Source organism: Budorcas taxicolor, chromosome 4, assembly GCF_023091745.1.
Source record: "Budorcas taxicolor isolate Tak-1 chromosome 4, Takin1.1, whole genome shotgun sequence".
Classification (NCBI taxonomy): domain Eukaryota; kingdom Metazoa; phylum Chordata; class Mammalia; order Artiodactyla; family Bovidae; genus Budorcas; species Budorcas taxicolor.
This window is the reverse complement of record NC_068913.1, coordinates 50,883,206-50,910,907: the sequence shown is the minus strand read 5'-3', so window position 1 is coordinate 50,910,907 and position 27,702 is coordinate 50,883,206. Positions and strand designations below refer to the sequence as shown.

Sequence of the window (27,702 nt, the reverse complement as noted above, 5' to 3'; positions counted from 1 at the left end):
TGAATATTTAAGACATATTTATTTCCGTGTCTTCATTTTCCACTGTAATACATTGCTTCTCCATCTGATACTTGATTTTTGTATATACACCGCCTTACTTCGGTTAACTGTATAACTATACTTTAGACCTCAACAGAATCTTAAAAATCTAAACAAAATTTTACCTCTAACCACCAAGACATTGGGGATTAAAATAACTGAGATCATCATTTTTTATTTACATCAGTTTATACATGTTTCCAACTTCTTCTAATGACTGTTTCCAATGTGAAAACCAAGTTTCAAATAACCTGATCACCTTGGTTCAAACAGAGCTGTTCACATACCATACTCCAGCTGCATCCATGTAAGTAAATCCTGTATCAGAGATAAAAGCTACTTAACATAAATTCAGTGACATTAAACCCTTCATAAACAGCATGAAAATATGGGCTGAAGAAAATTTTCTAGGAAGCTACTATAAGTAGCTTTTTTCTGCAAATATTAATGCAGTGAAACAATATTAAATTTATTTAAAATATAGATAAGAGACTTCAATTCTGTCCAAACCTATTAAATACCTTCCAAAAGTTTCATAATTCAGTCCTAGAAATTTTTGCAGCTGTGAGCATTTCCTGTTCAGAAATGTGACCTCTACAAAAGTCCCCAGGAAATTTCAGAAAAATATAATCTTCTAATTTAAAAGTTGATTGATTTGCCAAATGATGCAGCCAAGTTTGCTTCTCTAAAAGCTTCTGATAAGGTCTGAAAGGGAAGAAATTTAGAATTAAAAACCAAGTATTTGTGGGTTAGAAGAAAATTTAGGTAGCCATTAATTGTGTGTGCTGTTACCGGATGTGCATGGCAGACTCTAGCTATATCTTCACAGGATGCTCCATATTCCAGTGCAAGGGCAGCTTCATTTACCATTTCACCAGCACCCTTTAAAACAATAAATCAAGAAGCAATTCTGTTTCTATGGCAAAACAACTACCATCTAATAGGACAGATTAGAATAGTTAACTGCCTCCAGTTAGAAAAATCCCAACAGAAAAAAGCAGCACAGAAGAGCTTGGGCTCTGAAGAAAAATGGCCTGGACTCAAATCTTACCACTTAACTACCTCAATTACTCACTGACTCTGTCCTTCATTCCATTTACTCACCTTAAAAATGGGATGAACAATACCTACTGCACAGAGCCCTGAAAACCCAAGTTAATGCATGTATTTAGGAAAAACTGTTACAGAGTAAGCACTCAAATGTTCTATTATCATCACTGATACATCAGATACCTAGGGGAGGGCATACTTCAAATGCAGTGGTAGGAAAGGCTTCTCTTGCTGCTGCTGCTAAGTCACTTCAGTCATGTCCGACTCTGTGCGACCCCAGAGACGATGGCAGCCCACCAGGCTCCTCTGTCCCTGGGATTCTCCAGACAAGAACACTGGAGTGGGTTGCCATTTCCTTCTCCAATGCAGCAGAGTGAAAAGTGAAAGTGAAGGTAACATTTGAACCAAGCTAAATAAGCCAGTCTTACAAAGATCTGGAGACACAGGATTCTAAACAAACGGTCTATAAGCACGAAGACTTTAAAATAAGAACAAGTTTTTGCCTATTGAGAAATTGTGAGAAAGTGCTCTCACTTTCTGAGATGGCCCACACTCTGTGGAGTATGTTTCTCTCTAAATAAACCAACTTCTTACCTATCAAAAAAATACAAAGAAAGAAAAAAACTGAGAGAAGGCCCATGAGACAGGGAATTAATGAGCAGAGAATGACTGGAAAGAGATGATGTCAGAAAGATAGTCAAGACCAAAATTCAGTGGAGCCTTGGGTGTAAGTCTGAAGTGGAAAGGACCACCAGAGAGTTTTAAGCAGGCAAACGGCCTGGTGTGTGTTTTAAAGGGATGTCTTAGTTGCGGCATGGAATACACATGATATGATAGGCAAGACTGTCAGTGCTAGAAACAGTGCACAAAGAGGCTACGTTCAAACTTCTGCTAGTAAAGAACAACCTCAGAATGTAACCACTAGGTGGTTTTAAATTAATGTGCTAAACAGCAATGCTTTCCAGAAATCCTAATGGGATTTCGGGCTTTACAATACTCACGGGTCCTAGAATATGTGCTCCCAATACTCTGTCTGTCGATTTCTGCCCGAGAATCTTCACCATGCCATCTGTGTCAGCGTTTGTCTTAGCTCTGCTGTTAGCAGCAAATGGGAATTTCCCAACTTTATATTCAATACCCTGTGAGAGACAGAAATTAAGAGCTTACATAAATTCTCAAAAAATTCATTTCCATTTGCTGAAATCATCTACCATCTATCAGAACTAAATCCCAAGAAGGCAGTTCTTCACAAAGCATATAGAAGACCAAAAGGTTTATCACAGAAAAATATCTTGGAAACAAACATAAGTAAATTCAAGTGTCAGGCCACCTGGATATACTTCAAAGTCAAATATAAGACCTCTAGAATTACTAATTTTTACTTAAAAATAAAATTTAAAAAATAATAATAAGAAAATAAATACAGGCAAGCAAATACTCTCTCCTTTATGATACTAATAAAGTAAAAAATAATTCAAACTTACCTATAATGTTCTACATAGTTATTAAAATGCATTAGTGCAATAATGAAAGGGTTCTTAACCACCACTGTCATTAAGTCAAATCACACGTTAAGAGTAAATCCACCCTCATTCAGAATTACCTCTTCTTTCAACTGCTCTTCTGATTTGCCAACCCAAGCAACTTCAGGGTGTGTGTAAATCACCGATGGTACACAGTTGTAGTCAATGTGTACAGCGCCACCAGCCATCCCTTCAACACAGATAATGCCTTCATCCTCTGCTTTGTGAGCCAGCATTGGACCAGCAACCACATCACCAATTGCATAGATACTGCCACAGAGATCAAAAGAAACAGTGAACTTCTGAAATCACAGACACTCATCTTCTGTTATGCCAGAGTCAAAAACTATGAGTTTCCAGTTAGTAAATCACTGAAAAGTAAATACAGCTCTTCCAAGTTCAAGTTCTACACTTTGCGTAATGAAAAATTCAATTAATTATTTTTCTTTTACAGGTTATAATTTTACTATTCTTCCCCAAAGCCATTGCATTTTTAAAGCATGACAAGTGTTTATTTAAAATTATTGAAAATGCAGGCAGGTATGTAACTTACTTTGGAATTTTAGTTTGGAATCTGGTATTCACTGGAATTCTACCTCTAGGATCCAGCTCAATTCCAAGCTCTTCTAGTCCCAAATTCTGAGTAAAGGGTCGTCGGCCGATGCAAACCAGCAGTACATCACAAGTGATGACTTCAGCTTTACCACCAGAAGCAGCCTCAATACTAGGTAGTAAGCAGCATATAATTGTAAAACACATGTACATGAATAGCTGACAGATATTGGCAACTTCAGACCAGACATTACTCAAGTATTAATGACACTTTTGACAGTCTATTTTAATCATAAATAAAACATAAACAGGGTCAGGCAATGAAAAATGCACATATCCTCTAGAGGTCTATCATTTGAACCTCACAACGAAAGGCTATATTAACATGGTTTAAGAATACAGATCGAAGCTCAAGTAGTGCTTCTGCCCCCAACCAGCTATGAGACATTAAGCAAGTTACTTCAGTGTTGAATAAGTAGAATACCAGGCACATAGTATGCAATCTAATCAATAATCTTACTGATTTCCCCATGCATCTGTCTAAAAATAATGATTTTATTGAATGTTGAGAGTTTAAATTGTTCTGAATGTATACTATGAAAAAGTACATAACAAATCAGAACACTGGGCTAATTTTTCTCTCATCAATGCAATCATGAATTTCAGAGGGCTGACTGGATAAGCAATACAGAGCTACACTACACAATAAAGTGGTACTAAGTTATAAAAAATCTGATTCTTAAAGCTAAATGTTTTTCTTAAAGAAACACACAGAAGGATACCATAGCAAAAACAAATGTGGCATACTTACGAAACATCAATTTTTCCATCTGATTTCTTAGTAGCACCAGTAACTTTCGTGTTTAATTTAAATTTAAATCCTTGTTTTTGAAGGATACGTTGAAAGTTTTTAGATATTTCCATATCAATTCCAACACCGCCAACATGACCCAAAAACTCAACTGCTGTCACGTCTGCACCAAGCCTTTGCCAAACTGAGCCCTGCAGACAATAATTATGAAAATAAAGGCTCTGATAGCAAATGTTTAAAAAATCACCTTAAACAATTTATTGTAAGGTATTTTCCTAGGTTACTATGTTCCTATTAGAAACTCTGAGGTTTAAAATTAACACTGTGACAAACGTGTGTAACTTCATACATTTATTTATTCAGCATTTACTGAACACCTACTAACTGCTAGGCACCATTTTAGATGGTAGGTATACATCAGTGAACAAAACCCTGCCTTCAGAAACCTTAAATTCTGATAGAGAAGACAAATAAGTTGAATTTATGCAGAGGATAGCAAAGTGTAATGAGAAAAACACAGCTGAAGAAGAACCAGGACTACTGCAATTTTCAATAATGTGGTCAAGGGGAGACCCTCATGGGGAGCGACAATTGCACAGACTTGGAGAAGGAATGAAATATACTGGTAACTGCTTCAGAAACAGGAAAGACTGTGAAAAGGAAGGCTCTGAGGGGAAAGAAGTAACCTCTTTTTGCTAATTACTGATGCTTGCAAAGTATTAGCTTCATATTTTATCTTCTCAAGATAAATATTTACTTTTTTCATTCAAATTATAATTTAAACTAAATGCTAACATTTTGTTTTAACATTTTAACAATTATAACTTGTGAATACTTGTATGTCAAATATGAAATGAAACCTTCAAATTGGCAATATGAAGATAATTTTACAGTGTTAAATAAACTATGAAAAGCTATGAATATATCCTTTGCAACAACTTACATTAAAATCACCTAATAATTTAAAATTTATTGTAAGACTTTAGCAACTAAATTAAGTTCATGTATTTATTTTTTATATTTCATGAATTTTTGGGGTGAGAGCTAACTAGAGGCAATACAGTGACACTAAAAATTCAATAACGAATATACACAAAAAATAACTCAAAATTATGGACCTAAATGTAAAATCCAAGACTGTAAAACTTGTAGAAGAAAACAGGAGAGAATCACTGTGACACTGAGGCAGGCAAAGACTCCTCAGCTATAACACCAAAGCACAGTCCATGAAAGAGAAAAAGTGAATTAGACTTCATCAAGATTAAGAACTTCAGCCATAACACCAAAGCACAGTCCATGAAAGAGAAAAAGTGAATTAGACTTCATCAAGATTAAAACCTTCTCTTCACAAGACAGTATTATGAACACAAAAGAGAAACCACAGGCTAGGAAGAAATGTTTGCAAAACAACTATTTGATAAATGTTTGCAAAACAACTACTTGATAAAAATAAAAAATATTTGCAAAACTATTTGATAAAGAAATGTTTATAAAAAAACTATTTGATAAAGATTCTATGCAGAACTCTCAAAACTCAGTAACAAAACAAACGGACCCAAGGAAAAAACATACGAAACATTTAAACAGGAACTTCAAGGACATAGACACATAGAGATGGCAAAAAGCACATAAAAATATGCTCAGCACTGCAACACTAGAGAAATGCAAATTAAAACCACAATGAGATACTACTGCACACCCACCAGAAAAGCTCAAATCAAAAAAATCAACAATTCTGGTGAGCAAATGGAACAACTGCAACTGACAGTGCTTGGGGAGGGAGCTATAAAATGATGCAGCCCTTTTGGAGAACAGAGTTCTTGAAAGGTTAAACATAGAATTACTCCTAGGTATATACTCAAGAGAAATGAAAACAGATGTCCAAACAAAAACTTGTACAAAAATGTTCACAGCAGCATTATTCATGTTAGTCCTGAAGTGGAAACAAGCCAAATGTTCATCAACTAAAGAATGGCTACAACACATTTTTAAAATTCACTGAATGGAAAATTATTTGGCCATAAAGTGAAATAAAGTATACCTGAATGTTGAGAACATTATGCTAACTGAAAAAGCCAGACACAAAATGCCACATATTGCATGAATTCCATTTATATGAAATGTTCAGAACAGGCAAATCCACAGACATAAGAAGCAGATTAGTGTTTTCCAAGGACTGGGAAAACAGAGAAATATAGAATGACTGGCGGCTCAGATGGTAAAGAATCTGTCTGCAGTGCGGGAGACCCAGGTTCGATCCCTGCGTCGGGAAGATCCCCTGGAGAAGGGAATGGCAACCCCCTCCAGTATTCTTGCCTGCAGAATTTCATGGACAGAGAAGCCTAGCAGACTACAGTCCATGGGATCATGGTAAGTCAGAAACAACTAAGCAGCTTTCACTTCTGGGGTGATGAAAATGTTCTGGAACTGAGATACCGACGACAGATGCATAGCTTTGTAAACACACTAAAAAAAATCACTGAATTGTACACTACAGTGATTACATGATATATAAGTTATAGCTCACTACAAAAAAAGGAATCACTCCTCTCAATCTAAATCGGAATAGTAAGAAACAGTTAAGAGCAGAAATGATAAGCAGCAGCACCATCTTGAGAGAACAGTAAGCATAGCTAGACAAGTACTCTATTCTTTAGGAAAGCTGATTTCAAAATCCTTAGATAGGAAAACTCCAGTAATATCTACCATTTATTTAGAGCTTATTAAATGCAAGGCACTATGGTGCCTTAAATGTATTAACTGTTAAACCTCAACAAAATCTTATAAGGCAATTATTCTTATCCTCCTTTTTACAATGGATCAATTAGTTCAGAGAGGGTAATGAATTTAACAAAGACATAAAGTCATTAAGAGACAAAGCTAAAATTCAATTTTAAATCTGATTCGAAAGTACTACATTAAACTGTAATGGAAGAAAGAAAATGAACTCTAAAAAATAAGTCATGTGAATAATCTTTATGAGAAAGTAGAGATATATGTATGTCGACAAACTAAGTTCTCCATAAACCTAAATTTTTAAAATGACATGTAAAAATTATTTTAATATAGTAACAGACACCTCAAACATTGTGTCAAGATGTTTAAATGACTTGAAGCTTGCAAAAAATCTAATGTGAAAATGCAGAGATGGAGGAAACAGAATCATTGCCTTGGGCTATTATTATGCTGATTAAAAGAAGTAAAGCTATATGATTCCTTTATGTTTGTTTGTTTTATCCATCAGTGACAATTTTCAATTCGGCCTGAAGAGAAGAAATATCATTAAAAAAGAAGTGAAGTGCCAAATAAGAACTAATTGTTTTGGATGAATTAATTCCCTAATCGAATAAATTAGACCACAGAGTTTGGGTAACAGTGAACTTTGGGAACTTAATTAGCCTAAGAGCACTGTCAGAGGTGGGAAAGAAAAGATTCTAAAAAAGAACATTCCTGGAGACTAGCTCAAGATGGTAGAGTAGGATATGAGTTCACTCCTTACAAAAACACATCTAACTCCTAACCACCACAGACAGGGGAAAAAAAAAAAACCTCTGGAACCTTCCAAAATTATACCCTACATCCAAAGATAAAGAAGCAGCCACAGGAACAGCAGGAGAGGCTCAACTGCGATAAAATCAAATCACAAACCAGTGGGCGGGCAACTCACAAATCTGAGAACAACTATACCATGGAAGTTACTCCACAGGAGAAGTTCTGAGCCCCATGTAGGCCTTTCCAGCCTGGGGGATGGGAATGGGGAGGAGTTCCCAGAGAATCTGGCATTGAAGGTCAGTAGGGTTTGATTACGTTACCAGAGTGGAAGGGTGGGCAAGAGGGATAGTTATGAAGTTTGGGACTTATATATACACACTGCTGTATTTATAATGGATAGCCAATGAAACAGTCAGAAAGACAAATACTGTATATGAATGCATACATACGGAATTTAGAAAGACAGTATCGATGATCCTACATGCAGGGCAGCACTAGAGACACAGATATAAAGAACAGACTTTTTGAACTCTGAGAGGTGTCAGTCAGTTCAGTCAGTCGGTCGTGTCTCTTCACGACCCTGTGAACCGCAGTACACCAGGCCTTCCTGTCCATCACCAACTCCTGGAGTCCACCCAAACCCATGTCCATTCTGTCAGTGATGCCATCCAACCATCTCATCCTCTGTCGTCCCCTTCTCCTCCTGCCCTCAATCTTTCCCAGCATCAGGGTGTTTTCAAATGAGTCAGCTCTTCGCATCAGGTGGCCAAAGTATTGGAGTTTCAGCTTCAAAATCAGTCCCTCCAGTGAACACCCAAGGCTGATGTCCTTTAGGATGGATCTCCTTGCAGTCCAAGGGACTCTCAACAGTCTTCTCCAACACCACAGTTCAAAAGCATTAATTCTTTGGCACTCAGCTTTCTTTATAGTCCAACTCTCACATCCATACATGACTACTGGAAAAACCACAGCCTTGACTAGACGGCCCTTGTTGGCAAAGTAATGTCTCTGCTTTTTAACATGCTGTCCAGGTTGGACTAAGAGTCTTTTCATTTCATGGTTGCAGTCAACATCTGCAGTGATTTGGAGCCCCCCAAAATAAAATCTGTCACTGTTTCCACAGTGAAACTGTTGTCACTGTTTCCATCTGCCATGAAGTGATGGGACTGGATGCCATGATCTTAGTTTTCTGAATGTGGAGCTTTAAGCCAACTGTTTCACTCTCCTCTTTCATTTTCATCAAGAGGCTTTTTAGTTCCTCTTCACTTTCTGCCATAAGGGTGGTGTCATCTGCATATCTGAGGTTACTGATATTTCTCCTGGCAATCTTGATTCCAGCTTGTGCTTCTTCCAGCTCAGCGTTTCTCATGATGTACTCTGCATATAAGTTAAATAAGCAGGGTGACAATATACAGCCTTGACATACTCCTTTTCCTACTTGGAAGCAGTCTGTTGTTCCATGTCCAGTTCTAACTGTTGCTTCCTGACCTGCATACAGGTTTCTCAAGAGGCAGGTGAGGGTGGGATCATTTGAGAGAATATATTGAAATATGTACATTACCATATGTGAAATAGATGACCAGTGCAACTCTGATGCATGAAGCAGGGCACCAAAAGCCAGTGCTCTGGGACAACCCAGAGGGACAGGGCACGGTGGGGCGGGGCGGAGCAGGGTGCCGGACCAGCACACATACATACCTGTGGCCAATTCATGTTGATGTATGGCAAAAACCATCACAATACTGTAAAGTAATTATCCTCCAGTGAAAATAAATTAACTAATTAAAAAATATATTTTTAAAGAAAAAATAGATAGCCAACAAGGATGGTCTATATAGCACAGGGAACTCTGCTCAATATTATGTAACAACCTAAATGGGAAAAGAACTTGAAAAAGAAAAGATACATGTATATGCGATAACTGAATCACTTTGTTGTACACCTGAAAATAACACAACACTGTTATCAACTATGAAGTGAAGTGAAGTCGCTCAGTCGTGTCCGACTCTTTGCGACCCCATGGACTGTAGCCTATCAGGCTCCTCCGTCCATGGGATTTTCCAGGCAAGAGTGCTGGAGTGGATTGCCATTTCCTTCTCCAGGGGATCTTCCCGACCCAGGAATCGAACCCGGGTCTCCAGCATTGCAGGCAGATGCTTTACCATATGAGCCACCAGGGAAGTTAATCAACTATACCCCAATATAAAAAATTTTTTTTAAAAAATAAAAACTGAAAAAGCATAGATTCTGAAGTGTGGAACAGAGGTCAATCCCTGTTAAATACTAGAAAGTAAAGATTTTTAAATAGCCAGTTTGACAACTACCATAAGTGTTTCAAACAGGTCATGTAAGCTACCCAAATTGTATTTCTGAAAGTTCTTCTGGGCTGGTTAATGCAGTGTCTTTTGGTATCAGAAAGGTAACCAGTTATGTTCGTAACTGGTAAAAGACTGTAGTTTCAGGGACCTCCCTGGCAGCTGTCCAAGATTCTTGCTCTTCCATGGAAGGGGGCGCAGGTCTGATCCCTGATCAGGTATCTTAAGATCCACATGCTGTGTGGTGTGGCCAAAAAAAAAAGTTTTTAATTTAAAAGCTTTTTAAAAGTAAAAAAAAAGACTGCAGTATCAGATGGCTTTTAATACTTTGCACTGACAACCTGAATAACACTAGAGAATGCTTGATTAACCAATTTTAGATAAGATCAGATGATGGACCACATGTCTTAGTTAACATACTTCCCCAACTTATGAACAAGACAAAGCAAGAAATAGCAGTTAAGTGTAAAAATGACAGAATCAAGACAAAGAACTAGGCTGGAAATATTGGGTGCAACTGAACAATATTAAATTAAAAGCAAGGATAAGGTTCAAAGTCCTTTATTTAGATTTTTTAAAAAATCAGAATTGCTCAAGCAAAAGATGTGAGGTTTTCATCTGACCACAAGCTCAATGTGGGCTAAAAACAAATGAACAAATAACAAAAAACTGATCTTCAAGGGTTATACAAAGAAGTATATTATGCATATCAGAAGACTAAAAAATATTCTCTCCAAAACCCAGACTATTTTGCTTAGTTTGGAACATCATTTAAAAATGACAGACACAAAGAAATATGCATGCTGCTAGATCACTTCAGTCATGTCCGACTCTGTGCAACCCCACAGACGGCAGCCCACCAGGCTCCCCCGTCCCTGGGATTCTCCAGGCAAGAACACTGGAGTGGGTTGCCATTTCCTTCTCCAATGCATGAAAGTGAAAAGTGAAAGTGAAGTCGCTCAGTTGTGTCCGACTCTTCTCGACCCCACGGACTGCAGCCTACCAGGCTCCTCCGCCCATGGGATTTTCCAGGCAAGAGTGGTGGAGTGGGGTGCCATTGCCTTCTCCAATATTATGCATATCACAAGACTAAAAGACATTCTCTCCAAAACCTAGACTATTTTGCTTAGTTTGGAACATTATTTAAAAATGACAGACTGGACCGGATCAAAAGGATGACAATGAAATAATGGATCTGTTATCTAAAAAACCTAAGTAAGAGTCATTAAGAAAAGCAATGAGATTTAAATATGACTAAAACTCAGTCTCTGCCTTTCAGGAGCTTATGATCCTATAAAAAAAAAGATATAAACAAATAAATGCAATATATACTATTATCAGTAGATGATGAAAACATGTAGAGACATTATACTAGACTCAAAGAAGGACCAGAGTTTTCTTAAACAGAAAGTGAAAGTGAAATCGCTCAGTCGTGTCTGACTCTGTGACCCCATGGACGGGGTAGCCTACCAGGCTCCCCTGTCCCTGGGATTTTCCAGGCAAGAATACTGGAGTGGGCTGCCATTTCCTTCTTCAGGGAATCTTCCCAACCCAGGGATCGAACCCAGGTCTCCTGCATTGCACACAGATGCTTTACCATCCGAGCCACCAGGGAAGCCCCCAGAAGTCTTCACTAAAAAGGTAACTTCCAAGCTGACATTTGAAAGATATTTATTATACCAACAAAAGTTTATTAAGCAATAATAACAAAAGCTAATATATGAGTATTTATTATATATCAGCCACTATGCTAGATGCTAAAGACACAAAGTAATTGAAACAGCCGGCACCTCTAGCCTCATGGAACTTACAATTTAATGAAAGACAAGTGAACAAGTAGTATCAAGAAAGTAAGATAAATGCTAGAACAAGGACAGGGTGCAATGGAACACTCAGCAAGAGTACCTAAGGACATCCACAGTAGGCAGGGAAGGGCTCATAAAGCACAGAAACTCACAGAGGGATGAAACGTTCCAAACAGGTGGAAGGTCTGACTAGAGATAGGGCAGGGCGGGGCAAATGCAATTTGTATTTGCATTTAAATACAAAATGCAGCTTGTTCAGGAACTGCTATTTCAATAAATCCTGAACGTAGTTTGAGAGGGAGAGGGCTTAGAAATGAAGCTAGAGACTTGAGCCAGCACCAAACAATATTTAAGAGTTTGTACTTATCCTAACAGAGGATATATTCATGAGTTACCTAACAGGTAGTATCACATTAGAACCCACGGAGAGGTCACTTCCAGTTCCCAAACGTCTTGTTTAGGCCTCTAGATAGATGTCAGTACCACTCACTGAGGTGGGAAATGTTAGAAAATAAACAGGTTTTGTTTTGTATTTTGGTAAGTGAAGGAGGGAAAGACAGGTTAAGTCACACGTTCACTAAGTGCCCGTGAGACCTACAAATAAACATACTGTAAGCATTCACATACAAAAGCGCAGAGCTAAGGAGAAAGGATTAACTCCACATATTTATCAGTCTTCAGGTAACTGGTTAAGAGTGAACAGAATATTCTCTGAAAAGACAAAAAGAATCGGGGAGAGAACCTTGAGACACAATCTAGAGTAATAGTAACATTTAAAGTGAAGGCTCAGAACAGGAAGAAAGAAAAGTCAGCCCAAAGGGTAGATGGAAAATCCAGAGTGCTATTTGCAGAGAGGGTAAGGGAAAAGTTTCAAAGGCAAGAAAATCAACAATGCTGTTTGCTACCCAAAAAGCAGTGAAGAAAAGTCTACTGGATTGAGCAATAAAGCCATACATGCCCCATCAAGAGCACTCTGACGGCACAAGAAGCCATGGGTGAAGAGGTAAGTGAGAGCTGATGAAACAGAGCGTGGGCATCTCTTCCAAGAAGTCTGGCTGTGGAGAGAAGGTGAGAGAGAAATCAGGAACTTCAGGAGGACACAGGATCGAGAAAAGGCTTATGTTTGTGAACTAAGTCTGTGTATTTAAGTCCAAAGGCATCTTAGCTTGTGTGAATGCACATGGGTGCCCTCAGAGAAGCAGGTTTAAATGTAAATGAGAAGGAAGCAAAAATAGGAGAGAGGCTAAAGGCTAAAAAAAAATACAAAACTAAAAATCACAAAACAGAGTCGCCAAGAAAGCAGGAGACAGTGCACTGTCAAGCACAGGTGAAAGGCTGAGTCTCAGGGGAGAAAGCAGGCATACAGACACAGCAAACAGGCTAAGAGAACAGTGCAGCAATGGGCAAAGATACCCAAATCCAGGCCATCAGGTTGAGGGTGCATGTCTTTCTCCTGGTGTAGTCAATATCCTGGGTGTAACATAAAAAAAGGAAGTTGAATTCAACCAGGACCAGAGTTTTGCCAAGCAGATATGACAGAACAGCGAGGCAAGGGACTCAAGAACACTTGTAAGGAAGTCGTTAGTGACACATTATGGAATCTAAGCTGCTTGGAAAGCAGTCAAGACGGGATAAGGGCACAGAGCAAAAACACAGAGGAACCTAGGGACTAGAAAGCATGATAAACTCAGCTATTCTTCAGCTAGGCTCTCTGAGGAAGAGGAAAGGAGTTTATGGTCAGAGAATAAAATGTCTGGATTTGTGATTTTAGAAAGAGAGGTAAAATGGCCCTGGGAAAAGACTCCTAAAACAGGGAAGAGGTCACTGGACAAAAATAAAAGTTGCCAGATGGACAAGAATGGAGAACAAGATAAGCAAAAGGTATGAGACAGCACAGTATTCAGAGAACGTCAAGCAATTTGCCATTTCTAAAGCTTGAGTTAGAGGGATCAAAATGAGGATGGAGATCCAAGAAAGAACCACATCATGTAAGTCATGTCTTTATTTGAAATGCATTTCACTCAGAATGAGAGCTGTCTGCTTAAGGGCTGGAAGATTTAAATATCTGAAGGGCTAGTAGATCTTTAAAAATCAGTCCAATTCTAGGGAATTGGGGAAGCTGGAAGATACACGGAAGCAGATTTCAAAACAAAACAAAACAGAATGTTCTAATGAGTAATGATTACTTAAACAGATTATCTTGAAAACTATTACTAGATAGTATTTAAACAAAACTCAACGCTAATCTGCCTGTGATGTTATACAAACAATCAGAGGAACGCTAAGTCTTTTGCAACTCCACAAGTCCTTTCCAACTCCAAGGAAGTAATGAGGGACAGAAAAACCATCACTCACCAATTCTACACCTATGACTCCGGCACCAATGACAACCAATTTTTCTGGAACTTTTTTTAAAGACAAAGCACCTGTAGATGACACTACTGTATCTTCATCAATCTGTAATTTAAAAAGAGAGACACTCAAAATTACTTGAAAAAACCTACTATTTATAAACTGTGATCTTACTCAGTATAATCACTAAAAATACTAAGTCATTATTTGCTTTGAGCTATTTATGACTTTTATCCATAGACTTAATTTTATCAAAACCCATTAAAAATGGCTCACTTAAAAGTTTATCATGTAGCATCTCAAAATAGAATGGTCAGTGTTAACCTCATATTGAATTCAAATATATCATAATATAAAATGTTCCATTTCTGGTCAAGATTACTGCAGAATAAAGACAGGCAAATCCCCAAAGCTGAATGACTGTCGACATACAGTACTTCAGTCAGGTATCTCTCATTCGAAGTTCATATAGAACATAAAATACATTTAAGCAGAAAAGTTGTGCAGTTTTAAAACATGTAAATACCGTAATTCCAGGAAAAGGAGTGACTTCTGAACCTGTGGCTATAAGAATATTCTTTGTATCGATAACTTGAGTGCTGCCATCGGCTTTCGTGGCGGTGACCTGATTTTTCCCAGTTATCTTTCCATATCCATTCACGTGAACAACCTTTATAAAATAATGTTTAAAAATTCACAGAGTTTAAAAATAATTTTTTGGGGTAAACAAACATGATTTGTAAGAAAAAAACTATCAAGTAATTTATCCAATACAAAACACTTCCTTCCTTGGTAACGCTACATATGGTACATATGTAGGAGATGGGGAAGGCTGTGGCATAGTGGAAACGGAGATTTCATAATGTTTTAGTTTGGTAGGTCCTATCTCCTGTCATTCTTTTGGGACTATTTTCATTTTGTCCTTTTTCTCCAATTGTTGTTGTTTACAGATACCTCCAGGAGCATAGTCCTAGGAAAGGTCAAAACACATCTTGTGCTGGGGGGAGGTACATATGTACATATGGTACATAACACTACATATGGTTACATTTGGTAATGCTACATATAAAATTTTATGCAGCAAAAATTGTATTATATGCATTGGGGAAATCTATTTTAGGCTACCATATTGTCTTAAATTAAATAGCCTCCAGCAGCCAATTTCTAACAGCATCACTGTCAGCATAAAGCAATTTTTATCATGTATATAAAATAACGGAAAAATCTGAACATAAAATGTACTAACCTTATTCTGTTTGAATAAGTGGGCAATTCCACCTGTTAAAGCTTTTACTGCATTACTCTTCTGTTCCATCATCTTCTCTAAATTCAAACGAACTTCGGACACTGTAATTTGTTAAGTAAATCTTTAGTCCACAGCCATATTCCTAAAGCAATGTGTGATATTTTTCACTAATCAAGGTCTGAAAAATTGCACCCTAATGCATACAAAACTGTATATAAAAGGCTGTATTAAAATTTTTTTAATCTAATAACTGATATAATACTCATAGCTAGCAAAAAGCCAACAGCATCCTATCACAATAACAGAACACATCACACAATGTAAAAAGTCCACCTTCAGGAAAAAATAAGTCCAAAATAAACCATTACACCCCACTATGACAATACATTCTTTAGACATCTTATGACAGTTATAAGTCTGGAAGAGATTTAAGTAAAAATGACAAAGTAAAACATCACTGGAAATTTTAAACCGAAGAAAATGCTAAATTTCATGAAACAAAAGCTACTAAAAAATCACATTTGAAAACTTCAAATATAATTTAATATAAAAGAGTTTAATCAACTAGATTTTACTCACTCATTTAATTCACAAGCAACAATATAAGAAAAGAAAGAAACTCAAATTCCAAAAGAACTTCAGAAGCAAGAAGAGTATGTCAGAAATCAGCTTAGGCAACCAATACATATATTAGAGATGAGGAAACAAAGGCCCTAAGAAATGTGATCTACTTAAGGTTACAGTGCTAGAACATGAAGCTTTGCCTACAATGCACACCTCTAACCCCGTCTCTTCTTTCCTTAGTAGGTACGGAAAGTAAACTTTGATTCATCTAGTTTAAAATATTTGCTTTAATGTATATACATCACTCCTATACCTGTCTGCCTACACTACAGCCCAAGCTTTCAGAAACCTACTACTACAAAGAAATAAAAATCAAATTAGCCTCCCCCCAGCACAAGGTGTGTTTTGACCTTTCCTAGGACTATGCTCCTGGAGGTATCTGTAAACAACAATTGGAGAAAAAGGACAAAATGCAAACAGTCCCAAAAGAATGACAGGAGATAGGACATACCGAACTAAAACATTATGAAATCTCCGTTTCCACTATGCCACATCCTTCCCCATCTCCTTGCATCTATTTTCACTACCAACTTAAGCAGACCTTCCTTCCTTCAGCACGATTTGCCCATTGAGCTAAGGAATCCAGCGCCCCCTAGTGATCCCTTAGTGACCTCCAAGTGACCTCCAAGTTTTAACGAAACAAAAACTGAGTCTTCATACACACATACACTCTGTCTCACACACATGTTAGCAAAGGAACAGAAGATGTCATAGTAGAAATATGGATTTAAGCCTTCCTTCTTAAATAAATCTCACATTGTTAAAATCCGTCTTACTCTTCCCTCACTAACCATATATTACACTGTCATTAGACACAAGTCCTTAGCCAGAAGAGCCAAGTGATGATATTGCTCAATATGAAAGGTATACATACTTTCAATTCCCCTAGATGCAAAATCTTTTCCATGGGCCAAATGGTAAAAGTGAGAGTTATTCAATAAAGCCTAAAGGAAAAAACGGAGACTAAATTATCATATTTCACAAACTATATACATGCAAAAACCACTTACAAATTGACACTCTCTACATGAAATAGTATATAGGACTACACCAATTCAGTTTTTGTTCTTACATATTTAATGTAAGAAAAATAGTAACAAAACGTTCAACAAACAAGAATGAAAAAACTACTTTCTTTAAAAGCAAAGGATTAAGTATACAACTTCAGAATGGCAGGTTAAAAAAGAGGGCATTTTTCATACATAAAGGGCTTAAAAGAAGAATTTACTGCCTATGAATTGTTTCACTGTAGAGGAAAGCCAAAAAAATGGAATCAGATTCTGTCATCAGAGCCTAGCTCAAAGGCTAGGCATTCTGAGACAAGGAAGTTATTTCAGGAATGTATGGCAGACTGACAACAGTAACCTAAATTTTAACAAAGGAAAAAATGTGTTTTTTTAATACCTGTATTAGTTTAACCTTCTAATCTCAATATATCCTTCCAGTTGGTGGCTAATGAAAAAAATGTCTGCACTGTACAAAACATATGCTCACCTTAGAAGGAATACAACCAACATTCAAGCATGTCCCACCGAGTGTTTCATTTTTCTCAACACAGACTGTCTATAAGCAAAGAAAATATTATTTACTGCACATAACCTGCAATGTTTCAGTTCACCAAAATTCCAAATGTGTGCCTTAATTCTTCTACAAAACATGCTGCTGAAAGTGTTTGTGAGAATGAAATATATAGACTCTTTTAAAATTTATTATCTGCATAATACTAACTCCAAAGTGAATCATTCTGAAAGATATTTGTTTAAAAACCAGATCATGTTTTTATTTAGCTCTATTACTCTATCTTCCAAAGTGTGTACATGTGCATGCTAAGTCACTTCAGTAATATCCACCTCTGTGGGACCCTACAGACTGTAGCCTGTCAGGTTCCTCTGTCCATGGGATTCTCCAGGCAAGAATATTGGAGCGGTTGCCATGCATTCCTCCAGGGGATCCTCCCAACCCAGGGATCGAACCTGCATCTCTTAAGTCTTCTGCACTGGCACACAGGTTCTTTACCACTAGCACCACTTGGGATTCCCAAAGTGTGACTAGAAGCCAAAACGAAACAAAAAATACGGGGTGGGGGGTGGTGTGCGGCAGGGAGGGGATAATGACTTCACTTTCCACTTCACGAAAATACTACAACTGAATGAATCCTCTCTTTTCATTAGTCTCAGACCTAAATATAATTTATAGAATTAGGAAATTATTTATCATTACTAATTACCTGCAAAGTATTTTGTGAATGCGCTCAACCCTTCCCAAATGAAAAGGAAATCAATGCCTAATCTGAGCTTAAACCTTACCTTGAAGCCTAACTGGGCAGCTTTAATAGCAGCAACATATCCTCCAGGACCAGAGCCAATTACTGTCACATCAGCATCGACTACAATCAAAGCAAATTGATACAAAACAATACATTGCTTATTACTGATCAAAAGCACCACAGTTAAAAAAAAAAATCTTACATTTTATACTCCAAAAAAGTGCAAATAACCAGCATTTTCTACATAGTACTATTCATTCCAAGGTACCCGACATTCTCTGACATAACTGAAAATGACACTGAGTTTAAAATTTTGTTTTCTATTTATTCATTATGGCATATCAAAATATAACTGAGTTCTGTACCCACTGTATCTACTGACTTTGCTAAATTCCACAGTTTTATTGAATGATAATGGACAGACATTTAGTGGCATAGCTGTATGAAGGAAAGAGCCTGAGCTGTGCATTCTGTCATACCTGGCTTCAAATCTCAACTCTTATCATTTATTAGCTGTGTGACTAAGAGACTTCATTTTTCGGTAATATAGGAACAATAACACTACCATGAATGACTGATGTTTGGATTAAATAAAATAATTTCGTATAATACCTTAGTTCTTTCAATAAACTCAAAACCGATTATATCCTTTTCAGGTACCTAACTTCTGAAGTAACAGGGGAAAAATTCTGCTTCCCTATAATACTTGGCAAATACATTCTGAACTATGTGAATAATGATAAATTTTGTATAGTTTAATAGGCTAAACAGAACACTCAATGAACTATTCTGGACATTTATCATATAAAGATAAGAAACTGAAAATTAACTTTGATCAGTAGTCTTAGGAGTATAATAATTATGAAACAAATGTAAAGATAAATTGCAATTATTCCCAGTCTTCTCAATACAACATCAAATCAAGCAACAATAACCATTAAGAGTTAGACACAGTCTCCCTTCTCCCCCATCCACTGTCCTTACAATCTCAGTGACTCTAAAACTTAGTAGTTTTAACACACTTTCACATGTTTTTCTCAGAACTTCCTAGGAGAAAGGTAAGGATGCAATATATATATATATATATATGTGTGTATATATATATATATATCACAGGTAAAAAACACTAGGTTAAAAAAGAAAAAACCCACTAGTTTCAGACAGGTCAATTAAACTTGCTCAAGTTTAGCAGCCATGTGACAGAGACAAAATTAGGCTTTTTGTCTCTCCTTCCAGCAGTCTATTATTTAGTATTACTCCGTTCCTTAATTTCAACTACCTCCAAGAGCAATAATCAAGCTGTATAATTACTAGCTACCTAACCTTAGGTGAGTAATTTAATCTGTTTCACCTTCAGTTTTTTCATCTGCAAAAAAAGGAGTACACAAAAAAATATCTACCTCACAAGGCTGTAATATAAAACAAATAAATATGCAAATAGCTTAACACAGTACCCAAATGTATATAGTATTTGCTATATAATAGCTATATTCTGATCTACAAAGACAACAATTTTAATTTCTTATCATCCCCTTCCCCACAAAACACATACCCCTAGGGGATGGGAGTAGAGTATCCTTTAAAAGACTTTTGCTGGCCTCAACAGAATCACAGAAGCTATGTTGGAGGACAAGTAATAGGTTATCCAACCCAGTTATCCACAAAATCTAAGAATCACCCTACTGAATAAATTAAAGTACTGATTATCCTTGATAATAATCTGGGTTACTCATACATCAAAAAAATATACCTAGACTAACACACGATTAAAAGTATCGTATCAATTCTCCTGATCCATTTGTGCTTTTTGGCCATACTGCTTAGTTCACTCATTCATGTTCAGAATTAAGTATATAATAAAATATATTTTGATTTTCAAATAGAAATTTCTATAAAATACATTTCTATTTTCAAATCTTGAACCAAATGAGGACCTACCCAACATCCCTTAGTTTGGGTCTAATTTTTAATTTCACAGTAATCTAAATACAAGCTAAAAAACTTATTTCTTGCCTAAATTTTTAACATATTTTAAATTATAATATACAGGTTTATTGAATAAACTTAAATACAAAAAAAGTCAAAAACGTGTGTTTTATTTCCCAATTTACTATGTGATCTTAGGTCTTTTTCAAAGCTACAGAAAATACCAAGAAACAGTTCAGCTTGCACTGAAGATACTAGATGTTCCATTCCATGAGAATCCCACTAACATGCTAGGAAGCACAAAGATGAAGGGAAAGAAGAAAAGTCTTCATTTAAAGATCTGTCAGCTGAAGTATAGGAGGGCATTCAGTTCAGTTGCTCAGTTGTGTCCCACTCTTTGTGACCCCATGGACTGTAGCACATCATCAAATGGGTATGATTCAGGGCAAAGTTTTAAAAATAAGCCATTATTTAGGGAAAGTATACCAATGTCTGCAATTTACTTTGAAATGCATCAGAGAAGTAAGATGAATGAATGGGTATGTGTATGAATGAACAGATATGTGATAATGTAAGTACAGAAAAATGTGAAGAATCCATGGGCATTCACTGTAAAATGTTTCCAATTCTTCTAAATATTTGCAATTTATCAAAATAAAACACTGGAAAAACAAGCCAGCTAGCATTCACCTTTTTTTTACCAAAGGCTGCTTGCAAGTGAAGGGTTACAACACATGATTCTGACTCACCATCTCCTTGTCAAAAAGTATTTCTCAATTTGGTTCCTATACATAGTTTTAAAAATTAGGATATGGCAAAGTAGTTAAACAAAATACATTAATTTAGAGAGCATTTGACAGAAAATTTTAAAACTAGCACCAGCCTTTAAAAGTGAAAAAGAAAAACAGAAAAGGAAATGCAAATTGATAGCCTAAGAGAAAGATGACTAAGCCAAAACAGCAAAAGGCCACTGGACAGTAACCTGCATTCAGGTGGCAGTGAAGCACCAAGAGTAAGCTATCAGGGTGATACCTAAAAAAAAATACTGGGTACAATAAGAGGTGACCAACTTAGTCAATACATGAAATGAATGGAAAGAAAAATCAGGGAAAACTGCTCTAAAAGTTACAAAATACTGCTTATTACACCATTAGGAAGAAACTAAGGATACCATGTAATCAAGGCTACTACTAAAATAAAGGTGTCGGGCTACAAACCAATTACAATCATCAACAAATAACTGATACAACATGTGTATTAAAAAGTCAGTCTGCAATATTATTTACCACTTGGATAATTTACTACGTGCCAGGCAGTGAGCTAAATGCTTCTGGTTGTCTTCTTTAAGACTAAGGACATCTGTTACATAACTATCACTGCCATTTAACAGGGAGAAAATAAGGCTGAGGGGAATTAAGTAACCTGCGTAAGGTTACACAACTAGTAAGTGATCCAGCCAGCATTCACACCAAGTTGTTTAGATTCTGAAGACTATGCTCCTGTACCATTATGCCTTCCAAACCACTCAGATGGTCCCACCATCTCCAGGGCAATCAGGAATTCCAACCAAAATGACAAAAAATTCTTCATTATCAGAATGAAATAAAATTTCATGAATGCGTACCCTATGAGGAAATCATCACTATCTTCAGAAATCTCACAGTATAGTTAGGGAAAACAGGTACATATCAAAACGTAGAGAAATCAATTGTAGAAAACAATAATTGTTTTTTAAGGAACAAGAACAAATATTATAAGGCAGTAACCATTAACTGTCAAATTTACTGAATGAATATAAGAGCTACATGATAAGGTTTATCATGTTTTGATGTGTACTGGGGGGAGAGAGACTTTTTTTAATGTATTTAACTTTTGGCCACACCCCACAGCATGTGGGGCCTCACCTCCCGGACCAGGGACTGAACCCGTGTCACCTGCGTTGGACGATGGAGTCTTACCCCCTGGACCTCTGGGGAAGTCCCATGTTCTAAAATTATCAATAGCCTTAATCTTCAGCCCATTTCCATAGTCACATTCTATACCTTCATCACCCAAAACTGCTCGGACTCAAAGAAACTCTTGAATTTTAATACTTTATTTTCTGATCATAATCCTACAACCTCCTAGTTCATGAGGAAAGAGAAACACAGTAAAAGAAGAATGGTGAAGTAAAACAAATCTGAGTTCAAATATAAGCTCCACCACCTCTTAAATTCTTGGGCAAATTATTTAATCTCCCCGGGCTTTGATGCAATATAGGCATAATAGTGACAGTAATGCCTACTTCCTGGGGTTGAAAGGCCAGAGGTAAGATATGTCAAGACCCTGGGAGGATGCCAGGTACCACTGGGCACTCAACAAATGTTTCTTCTCTTCTTAGATCCATCTCCCATCTTTGGTCTTGCAGCCTCCAGTCACATCCCCACCCTCCACAATACCCTACACAACTACCTCGGTATTACATCCTGACAAAACCCAACTCAGACCTTACTCTCTTGCTTCTCATTGGTTTCCCTATTTCTTGCTAGATAAAGTTCAAGTTCCTAAGTGCACATCCAAATCTCTTCAATAACTTTCTCCAGCCTCATCTCCCATCACATTCTGCTCATCCACCAGTATCATGTGGTTTAAGCTTCAGCAATAATGAATTACTGGTAGCTTGCACCCAGACTTGTGCTGGTCTACCCACATACATTCTGCTCCACCTACCTAGAAGATAAATGCTGAGAGCATACCTTTCACATTACAGACACTATTCTAAGCTATTGGGCTACCAATAAATGACAGAGCCCTGGTTCTTACAGTCTAATGAGAGGGAAAGAAAAAGTATAAAAACTCCAAATGTGCAATCAGAATGAGCTTTAAAAACAAATCTGATTAAATCATGCCCCTGCTTAGAACACTTCAGTGACCTCCCAACTGCCCTTAAAACAGTGTCTTTTGTAACCTGGAAACATCTACTCTCAACTATCAACATATTCAGCCACACTGGCCCTTTAAATCTCCTCAAAGGCACTATACTCCTTCTCACATCAAAATATCCCCACATGCCATTTCCTCTACCTGGAACACCTCCTTCCACACATGCTCCCACAACGCTTTTCAGATATCAACGTTAATTTCTTTAGGAAAATAACTGTGACCAGTCTCAATCCATATATAGCTATCATATATAGCTATATGCTCCATCAATGGAGTCTTCATCACAACTATAATAATTTGTTGAATGTTTATCTTCCCCCTGCAAACTATAAAGCTGCATCTTGTCTGTCTTATCCACTAGTGTATCCCAGCAACTACTACAATAACCAGGACATAGTAGAGACTTCATATCTGTTGAAATAATGAGTAAATGAACAGATGAATGTAACAAATATGACTAAGTGCTATAAGTATCTGTCATGAAATGGGTCATATCAATAATAACACAACCTGATGAACTTGGCCCATATTCAGAAATCACCCACATGCTGTAACAGGGACTGTATCATAATAAGCTCAAACTTCTCAAGCTGGTCAACCAATACTCATCTAAGGAGACAGGTCAAACAGATCAGTGATTAACGGTGTGTAAGTTCTAGAGTCAGAATTTTCCCAGCTACACAGCTGGGAAATAACGGATTTCCTAGCTCAGCTCTCTAAACTCAGCTCCTCAATTTCATAAACGGAGGAATCAGCAGTACGTAACTGGTGGGGCAGACACAAGGATTAAAGACTATGCTTGAGGCAGAGTAAGCACTCAATGCATCAGTTAGAATCAATGTTGTTTCTGGACACTTACTGTGTACCAGGCACCATACTGGATGCTTGTGATGGAGCATAACTAAAACAGACATGATCGCAGGGTTTATTCAGTAAGTAAGAACTGAGTATCAGCTGGTCTGTTTTCAGTGATAAGCAGTCACATTCAGTCCTTGCCCTAAAGTGTACACTCTTGAAGAAAGGTCAACCATTAAATAAATAACTCAGACAAATATAAATACATATATAAAATGCTTGTTACTACATTCAACCAAAGACTTTATACACAGTATCTACACAAGTACTAAAGGATTCAACATGAATGCTCAGTTATGCCTGTAACATTACAATCTAAGTTCCTGCTCAGGGATTGCCTAGCAGATAGAAGATAAATGAACCTTTGTTGAATATGTAACACCAAAGGTGCAGAATGAGCCATAAGAAGTCTTTACTTGCATGCTTTGGAAACAAAAATCTGCTGAATTAAGAATTTCCATTTAACAAAAGAAACTAAGAGTGTATACCAACTATATCTCAGTGAAACTGAAAGGGAAAGGGGATATAAAGGGTTGAACTTTCTCCTCCACCAAATTTGTACTTTTTAAAGGGTTTTTTTGACCTGTTCAAAGCAAGGGTAAATTACCCACTGTTGGTCATTACTGACCAGAATCCTCCTCCTACCCTCTCTCCTAAGAATAAGACATACAAAATGATAGTAGTCTCACAACAGTTTGATACAGGAAAAAATTATTTCACAGAATGCAGGAAGACCAATGGTCACAGCCCCCCACCAGGTAATGGCTTCTATAACGAAGCTTTAAGACGTCAACATGCAACTTTACTTATGATTATATAAGAAATTTCAAAAAATGTCAAAACTTGATTTCAAATAATCAATAGTCTTGGTATTGGGAAGCCAAAGTATCTTATTATAAATCCAAGAACTTCCTGTTTTAAATACTTGTTTTTAAAAAAAGTACATATCCTTTATAGAAACTTCAAAAATACATAAAAGTATAAAAGAAGAAAGTATTCATAATCCACAGCTTCCGTTCAGGGTACATTTTTCTAATCTTTAAAATGTGCTTTTGATAAGCCCATTAAGATTTCCATTCAGCACAGAAAGAAATGTCTCATCATTCTAAACAGTGTTAAGCAACTAACACACTCAGTCTTACCAGAGGACAGAATTAACTTTTTATTTTTTTGGCGCAATATGTGGGCTCTTAGCTCCTAGCCCAGAGGCTGAACCCATGCACCCTGCAGGAGTAGTACCTAACTTTAAAATGGAAACCCCCTCGCCACACTAACCTTCTTGCAATTTCTTAAACCACACAACGGAATTCCTACCTCAGACCCTTCTCATTGCTGGTTCCCTCTGCCTGAAATAACCTTCTCACACCCTCACTTTACTCAGGCCCTTGCACAGAAAAGGCCTGATACACTATCCAAAATAGTCTCCTTATCCCCAATTTACCAGACTTCATTTTCAATCACTTCCCAAATTATTTCCCTGTTTCTTGTATACTGTTTGTATTTTACCATCAGACTACAAGTTCTGTAAGAGCAAGGCTTTTTCTTGTTCACCACCTGGAACACACTAGGCGTTCAACAGAGCATTTAAGTGAACAAACATTTGAACAAATGAATTCTATAGCTAATTACTATTAGTTACTCTTAACATTCACTTGCTTTCACGTTTAAATATAAAGGAAATAGGAGCAAAACCTGTTTTACTAAGTACTTACTTGGTTGATCTGCATAAGTTCTTAGTGGCACTACAGAAACTCCTTGGAGACCATGAGATATTCGACTGAAATGGCCTCTCTGAAAAAAAGAAAGAAAATGATCTCATTATGTAAAATATGAATTCAAAACATAGAACTACTAAAGATCCATGAAGTCAATGACGAGACAAATGTATCGAGCAATGACTGCTAACGTAGCTGACACACGGAGGTTACACAATAATTTCTGCTCTTTTGTAAAAACAATCAGCTTGCCACACGTTTTATTATAAATGTTCAACGTATCCTTTCATTTTTTACCTAACTAAAACACGTTATTAAATGGTACTTAACATTTTATTAAATTTTCAGAAGGCATGGCTTTTGGCACCAGAGATCATTTTAATGGCATTAACTAAAGCGTTTAAAGTTCCAGGTTAAGTACTTGAATAATCTACATTATGACAATCCTTTTACATGTAATTATTGTTTCCTAAAATCAAAACTACCATGTAGAATCTATGGGGATGTACCTGAACCATACAAAAGGAACAGAAAATTAGACAAGATACCTTAGGAAAATGCACCAAGTAATGTACTCAGATCCAAGAGCTACTAGTGTTACAAACTGCATCATAATCTCCACAACAATCTCTAAACATGGATGGCTACTATTTTCCTAAGAACAGTGAGGCACAAAGGAACAACTGCAAATAGCTCCTATCAAAGTAGGCAGTGAAAAATCCTACACATTCATCTAGGAACGCTGTTACTTCAAGGCAAGGCTTGCACCTGAGGTGAGGACAGCGGACCAAAGAACAGCAGAGCTGAGTTTTAGTCCCAGCTCTCATTAAACGTACTTCTAGCTTGTTACATTAACTTCGCGAAACATAGGCTACTCATCTTGAAACAAAGGAGTCTAACTTCTGTATTATTTTTAAGGTCTCGTTCAATACTGTATTCAGTCACAAACCCAAATATATACAATTTGGCTGTATTCGGTACATTGATGAAAAAGGAAGGCTATCTTGATAACCTGCTACAATTAAAAATACAAGCTCTAAGAGGGAGGTCAATGCACGCTCGCTTAAAGTTGCAAACACTAAAGGGACCTTTGAGGAATTCCTGGGGCCAAGAGTTAGGGCTCAGTCTGAGTCTTTCAAGCGGTGGCCCAAGCCTGTCTACTGCAAAAGGCCGCTAGGGCCGGAATTAGAACTACGAAGAAGTCAACAATAACGGGCAAGGGTGACTCCTACTTTCTCCGCCAGGGTGGAGGGGCCTAAGCGGGACCCCCAGGCTCCAGGCCAGTCTTGGGAGGGGACTGTGTGTGATTGTTGGCCATCACACAACCGGCGGAGCTCTCCACGGCCCAGGCTTCTGCCTCCAAGCCGCCGCCCCTGCTGAGCGGGTTCAAGGGTGGAGTCGCAGGTGGTCCCGGCCTGGCCGCCGGTCTCTCCCACACCCACACTTAGGCCGCGTCCCGGATCCCGACAGTGGGCCTCTCTGGGCCTCATTCAGCACGATCCCACCCAGTGGGCCCTCACCTTGACCAAGGAACAGTACACACGACTCCAGCTCTGCATCTTGCCGCTACACTTTCCTTTCTGCCAAGGCTTTCACCTCCGCTAAGCGCCTCCGCCGCCTCCCCAAGGTCTCCCCGCCCTGCGCATGCACGAGCGCGGCCTACGTCATCGGTCGGACGCCGCACGATTGGCCCGCGTGGTGCGCGCCTGTCAGGCCCGGCGTCGTACACTGCCGTAAAGAGCGTAGTGCTTTGTGGCACCGGGGAATGCGGGACGTTTTACAGGTATGGAAGTGTGCGGATTTGCGGTCTGACCTAGTACTTGAAAGGCAGGACAAATAAACAAAACTGTTGTTTCCTTAAAGCACGCTACGGAAAGTATCACTTCATGGGAAATAGATATGGAAAGTGTCAGACTTTATTTTGGGGGGCTCCAAAATCACTACAGATGGTGATTGCACCCATGAAATTAAAAGACGCTTACTCCTTGGAAGGAAAGTTATGACCAACCTAGATAGTATATTCAAAAGCAGAGACAGCACTTTGCCAACAAAGGTCCGTCTAGTCAAGGCTATGGTTTTTCCAGTGGTCATGTATGGATGTGAGATCTGGACTGTGAAGAAGGCTGAGCGCCGAAGAATTGATGCTTTTGAATTGCAGTGTTGGAGAAGACTCTTGAGAGTCCCTTGGGCTGCAAGGAGGTCCAAGCAG

General features: G+C 37.7%; 1 protein-coding gene across 2 annotated transcripts; it reads right to left on the bottom strand.

Moving 5' to 3' along the window:
- DLD (dihydrolipoamide dehydrogenase) lies at nucleotides 1–27,127 on the bottom strand. 2 transcript variants are annotated; one of them, XM_052638362.1, is made up of 14 exons: nucleotides 27,014–27,127; nucleotides 25,491–25,569; nucleotides 18,116–18,195; nucleotides 17,304–17,372; nucleotides 16,684–16,753; nucleotides 15,186–15,286; nucleotides 14,466–14,609; nucleotides 13,943–14,044; nucleotides 3,976–4,166; nucleotides 3,166–3,336; nucleotides 2,693–2,882; nucleotides 2,091–2,228; nucleotides 832–921; nucleotides 1–744 (listed from the first exon to the last, which is right to left on the bottom strand). In XM_052638362.1, exons 1-14 carry the CDS (start codon nucleotides 27,050–27,052, stop codon nucleotides 679–681), a joined length of 1,530 nt encoding a protein of 509 aa, XP_052494322.1. In that variant the 5' UTR covers nucleotides 27,053–27,127; the 3' UTR covers nucleotides 1–678. The 2 variants fall into 2 exon arrangements, with proteins under 2 accessions (XP_052494322.1, XP_052494323.1); XM_052638363.1 differs by lacking the exons at nucleotides 16,684–16,753; nucleotides 17,304–17,372; nucleotides 18,116–18,195.
- Nucleotides 27,128–27,702: the final 575 nt, after the last annotated feature.